General features: G+C 49.8%; 1 protein-coding gene across 1 annotated transcript; it reads left to right on the top strand.

Moving 5' to 3' along the window:
- The first annotated feature begins 724 nt into the window (after positions 1 to 724).
- On the top strand, positions 725 to 5,146 carry LOC112285764 (PpIAA1b). Its single transcript, XM_024526858.3, has 6 exons — positions 725 to 1,250; positions 1,883 to 2,955; positions 3,085 to 3,338; positions 3,482 to 3,632; positions 3,745 to 3,806; positions 4,009 to 5,146. The coding sequence occupies exons 2-6, from the start codon at positions 1,958 to 1,960 to the stop codon at positions 4,053 to 4,055; spliced, it is 1,512 nt and encodes a 503-aa protein (XP_024382626.1). The 5' UTR covers positions 725 to 1,250; positions 1,883 to 1,957; the 3' UTR covers positions 4,056 to 5,146.
- Positions 5,147 to 5,741: the final 595 nt, after the last annotated feature.

Below are 5,741 nucleotides of genomic sequence, written 5' to 3'. Positions count from 1 at the left end.
CAGTTGATGTGAGATAATTCATCCTCTATTTTGCATCCAATAGATGAAATCCTATCACACAGAAATGCTGGATCATTTGTAAATTTTGGTCCATGTTATTTCCAATAAAAAGTGTGCATTAGAACCAACACTCTTCACAACTTTTCAAAACCTAACACAGATCAGGCACAGCTGTTAAAACTGGTTCCTCATGGCAAATGGGGAATGCTGTGGATGTTTCAATATATAAATAAATAAATAAATAAATTTCTTCCCAATAAAGCCAAGCACAAAAGGATATAAACTAGAAGGGCAATGGGAGCGTTTGTACCCACATTACGTTTTTACATTTTAATATTCATTTATGCTCTTTTTTCATTATCTTTTTCTTTCTCATCCACATATCACTCTCATCCAACCGCCAACAAGGTTCAGTTCTTCAACGCAATTCATTCGTCGTCTACGAATCCAATATACGGCACTCCATATCCACACGAAAATACTTCTTATCCCGAAGATATGTACATATACTCATCCTGGCAGCATTGGTCAGTATCCAGTCTATGTCTGGACTGACAGAGCGTCACACGGATGACGCCTGGATGAAGAAGGCGATGAGTGTGGGTGATCAGAGGGGAAGTGGATGAGACACAGGAGATGAGACACAATGGATGAATGAAGATACGAGGATGGATGAGGCTGCCCCCCATGATGATAGAGGGAGGAGCTTACACAAAGTGCAGGAGAGAGAGAGCGAGAGGACTCGAGGGTTTGAGGTGCAGAAGAAGAGCCCCCCGCCATAGCCACTACAAAGCATACGCTGCAACTCCACAGTTAAGCTTAGCTTGCGAGTTACCGAGTGTCGAGAGTACAGCTACTTTTGCCTCTGGAGTTCCACACCACAGGAGAGCGCAGAATCAGTTCCCTGGTCTCGCGACGAGGGTCGCTGTACAGTCGCTTACTGTGAGGTTTCGAAAAACGGAACAGGATACTGGAAGCGTTTTGGCTGGGGAAGGAGTGGGAATACGGTTGTCGCGAAGGGGTGGCTCAAAGGCTGACTGACTGCAAGTGCTTTTTGAAACTAAGCTGCCACAAGTCGTGGCGCGGTTAAGTGCAGATAGGTGGTGCGAGGTCGTGGAAGGTGGTGGTCCAGTTCACAGCGGAGCTTGACTCGGCGACTGAGGGGAGGAGACGGAGACGGTTCGAAAGAGTTGGAAACGAGGGCGTTCCATTGCCTTTGACCTAGTCGTAAACGTGGCTGGAAGTTGTAGGTGCGTGGTCTAATCCTGAATGTGTTGTGATTGTGCGAGAGAGTTAGTGTAATCGGTTGCAGTTGGTGTATTGACTGTGAAGACAGTGTGCGACGACGATTCACTCCGACCAGACAATTGTATTTCTGTACCCCCCCCCCCCCTGCGTACAATTGGTTGGTATAGGTGAAGTTACGAAGTCTACTACAGGCTGAAATAATAGTGCCGAGAATCGATGCACGAGCTCCCACTCCGCTGTGCACTTTCGCGATATGACAATGGATTGTGTGATAAGACGTAACATTTCTTCTGGAGCTTCTGCGTGTGTAATGCAGAGGCTTGCGAGTGCCGAAGTCGTGGGAACAAACTCGGCCTCCTCCGGAATGGCTTAAGTTGTGTTAATATATTTCTTCGTGTGCTGAAACTCTGCACTAGTGTATGAAAACAATTTCTATTGGGAAGTTTGTGCGGTATCGTTGAAGTCCGCGACAATGCAACACAAACTTTTTGGATATTTCAGACTAGAGCTGTATTTCGTATAACACGTTCTTGAATTAGTGGGTTAATGAAGGGCGAGAGTATGACTCGTTGGTTAGCGTTTTCGTAACGGGGCTCTGATCACCTTACCATCAATAAATCTCTTCCTCATGCAGGATGAGCTGGAAGCCGCATGGTCCACGTCAACGTCAAGTTCTGGACGAACATGCCTGCAGCTTAGGGAAGAGATAATGAAGTTTAGCAACGAAGTTGTCCACAAGTCTATGAACATCACCGAAGATTGCAGCGCCCTGACCGGTGCGCTGCTGAAGTACTCAACCGATAAGTCAAACATGAACTTCGAGACCCTTTACAGGGATGCAGCTGTAGAGTCCCCTCAACATGAAGTCAGTAACGAGAGTGGCAGCACTTTGAAAGAGCATGACTACTTCGGTCTCTCTGAGGTATCGTCCTCTAACAGCAGCAGTGGCAAGCAGCCGGAGAAGTGTTGCAGAGAAGAGCTGAACCTGAACGAAAGTGCCACTACGCTGCAACTCGGCCCTCCTGCGGCAGTGAAGCCGTCTGGTCATGCGGATGGGGCCGATGCACACGACGAGGGTGCGGGTCCAGAGAACCCCGCGAAGAGACCCGCACACCACATGCAACAAGAGTCTCTTGCAGACGGGAGGAAGGCTGCCGCAGAAATGGGGTCTTTCAAGATCCAACGCAAGAACATTTTGGAGGAGTTCCGGGCCATGAAGGCGCAAGCTCACATGACGAAGTCTCCAAAGCCTGTCCACACCATGCAGCACAACATGCATGCATCCTTCTCTGGTGCACAGATGGCGTTCGGTGGGGCTAAGAACAATGGTGTGAAGCGAGTCTTCTCTGAAGCTGTCGGAGGAAATCACATTGCAGCGAGTGGTGTGGGCGTGGGAGTTCGGGAAGGGAATGACGATGTGAGCCGTTGTGAGGAGATGAATGGAACAGAGCAGCTGGATTTGAAGGTGCACTTGCCGAAAGGCATGGGGATGGCGCGGATGGCACCAGTATCCGGTGGTCAGAATGGGTCAGCTTGGCGTAATCTGAGCTTTGACAACATGCAAGGTCCTCTGAATCCGTTTTTCCGCAAAAGTCTAGTGAGCAAGATGCCTGTTCCGGATGGTGGTGATTCATCGGCGAATGCCAGCAACGACTGTGCAAATCGCAAGGGGATGGTTGCATCTCCCTCCGTTCAGCCACCTCCTGCGTGAGTTTAGCGCACCGCCTGTAGGGCCATTGAGCATGAGATGGGGGGGGGGGTTAATTGTTGATTTGAGGTTGTTGTAGACCATGGGAGAGTGCGTTTTGTGATTGACGGTGATGTTTGGGCATGCAGGCAGAACCAGACTGTGGGTTGGCCACCCGTGAAGAACTTCAACAAGATGAACACGCCTGCTCCTCCGGCTTCGACCCCTGCTAGAGCTTGTCCGTCGGTGCAGAGGAAGGGCGCTTCGACGTCGTCGAGCGGGAACCTTGTGAAGATCTACATGGATGGTGTGCCGTTCGGTCGCAAGGTTGACTTGAAGACGAACGACAGCTACGACAAGCTGTATTCGATGCTGGAGGATATGTTTCAGCAGTACATCAGCGGTAAGGGCGTGGGCGTGGTGGTGGCATGCAGTTGGTGGGTATGTGAGTGATTTGCAGATGGAGATGGAGATGCGGATGAGGAGAGTGAGTGGGTTTGTGGATGCGTTAGGGAGTGACGTGGTGGTGGCGTGGATGGTTTGCAGGGCAGTATTGTGGAGGTCGGAGCTCAAGCAGCGGGGAGAGTCATTGGGTAGCGTCGAGCAGGAAGCTGAACTTTCTGGAGGGGTCGGAGTACGTGTTGATATACGAGGATCACGAGGGAGACTCGATGCTGGTCGGAGACGTGCCTTGGGAGTAAGTGGCTGTGTGGTTGTGGCAGCAGCGTGCGGAGGGTGATGGGATGTATGTGGAGGGTGGGTGGGGGATGTGTGGCTGATGGATTGGGGGGGGGGTGTGATGTGTTCAGGTTGTTCGTGAATGCTGTGAAGAGACTGCGGATCATGAAGGGTTCGGAGCAGGTCAACTTAGGTGAGCGTGGTGATTGAGGAGACGTGGGTGCATGGTGACGGAGTGTGTTGGGGTGGGGGTGGGGGTGGGGAGTGGGTGGAGAGGGAGGGAATGACGGCAGGGGGCATGTGTGATGGTGATGGCGATGGTGAAAATGAGACGAGGAGTGGTGAGCGTGGACATGGGAAGAGATGTTGATTTGTGGTTGATGTGGGGATTGCAGCTCCGAAGAATGCAGATCCGACGAAAGTGCAAGTGGCGGTGGGGTGAGGAGATTGCAATGGCGGGATGTGCGAGCGTGGAGGGAAGGGGGTTGGGTGTGCGCGTGCGCACGTGATGTGGGGTTGCAGTGGTGGCTGTTGCACCCGGTGGAGCAAGAGAAAGTGAAGGCGGGTGCATCATTTTTCATTGATCGGCAGTCGTGGAGGAAGGCGAAGGGGGCACAGTGGCGATGGATGTCAGTGTGGAGCGTTACATAAAGTCGGTGGCGGGAGGCGGCCGTTTTTTTTAAAGAAACTTTATTTATCTTTATTTTTTTTATTTTTTTGGAATTTGCAATGGGAAAGAAATTGGAGTTAGAATATTTTCTCGATTCGCGTATGTGGCGGGTTCGGGGTAGGATGGGGGACATACTGGGGGGCGGTAGTGTGGAGGCGGAGGAGGAGGATGGAAGTGTAGATCCCGAGTGCATGGGTGGAACGGTGTGCAGTGCGGGACGTGCTGTATTTTGTAGTTTCCTGTTGTGAATGTTATTTATTTAAGCCTCTCCGCAATGCGTTGCGTTGGGTGGTTGGGCCGGCGGGCAAGCCGGGTGGGCTCGTGATGCAGTGTAGCATTTTGGGTGTTGTAATTAGCCTTTGCTGCTCTATGGTTTGTTGTCTGGTAGACGAGATAAGTGTGGCAGCCGGAGTCTGTTAGCAACGGCCTGAGGAAGCGTGCCATCGTCCAAGTCTGTAGGAGTATGGAAGAGTGGCGTAAGAAAGATAAAGAAGCAGTAGTGGGAAGAGTGGTGGTGGTGGTGGTGGTGGAAGGGTGGTATCCAGCCAGGGCGTGGATGGGCGAGCATTGTGGGTATATCACTCGCAGAAGAAGCGCATGAGGCAAGGTGGTGAAAGGTGTTGTGGTGGAGACCTTGGTAGGGGTGGGGGTGCTTATTGTCAGATAGGCTTAGTTTGGCAGTGAGTTTGGCAGGAGGGTATGTAAATGGTCATTAGAAAGCGAGCCCTCTATGTTCTTTGGATACATTGCTCTTCCATTTGCCGTGGGTAGCTGTTTTAGGAATGCCTGTCTAGTGAGTTTTTTCTGGGAAGGATTTCATGATTGTAAGTATTTTACGTTTAACTAATATTTTTTTAGAGATATTTGGTGCTCTTTGAAGCAGGATTAAGTTTGCAGCATTTATGGTTGAACTACTCTTCGCTTGGTTCATTTATGGCTTGCCTGCATTGTCGTGAAACTTGTAACCATGAATGGAACTGTTTTGGTTTTGCATACCTGGCTGTAGACAGTCTTGATTTTGTTAGTAGATGGTCGGTGCAGATTTTTTTTTTTTGGTGTAGCTGTTCTTCTATGCGGCCGTTCGAGTCGTGGCTGGTAGCGTTAGTGAATCATCAACCCCGCTTGTCTGTGATTTTGTGCAAATTTTGGTAAGGAGCATGTGTGTCTCCTTCAATTTCTTGGGTTCATTTAAGAGTTCTAACGTGCCCTTAGTTGTCAGAAATATTCTGGTGGCGCATCCGTGTTGTGCACATTAATATCCTGGCTGATGTAATCCTGATATTTTTGGAGACCCAACTGGTGCAATGGATTGCCGTTGATTGTTGTGGTGGTTATGGTTTATTCCTAGGTCATGGTTTATTACCTTATGTCTGAAGTTTTATTCTACATTTTCGCGTCAGAGTATGGCTTCAAAATACTCTTAAGCCGTATTTTGCCTCATTTTAGGTGCTATGTCAT

The sequence above is a fragment of the Physcomitrium patens genome, chromosome 8 (assembly GCF_059467195.1).
Source record: "Physcomitrium patens ecotype Gransden chromosome 8, ASM5946719v1, whole genome shotgun sequence".
Classification (NCBI taxonomy): Eukaryota; Viridiplantae; Streptophyta; class Bryopsida; order Funariales; family Funariaceae; genus Physcomitrium; species Physcomitrium patens.
The sequence above is the reverse complement of the archived record's forward strand: the minus strand, read 5'-3'. Positions and strand labels throughout refer to the sequence as shown.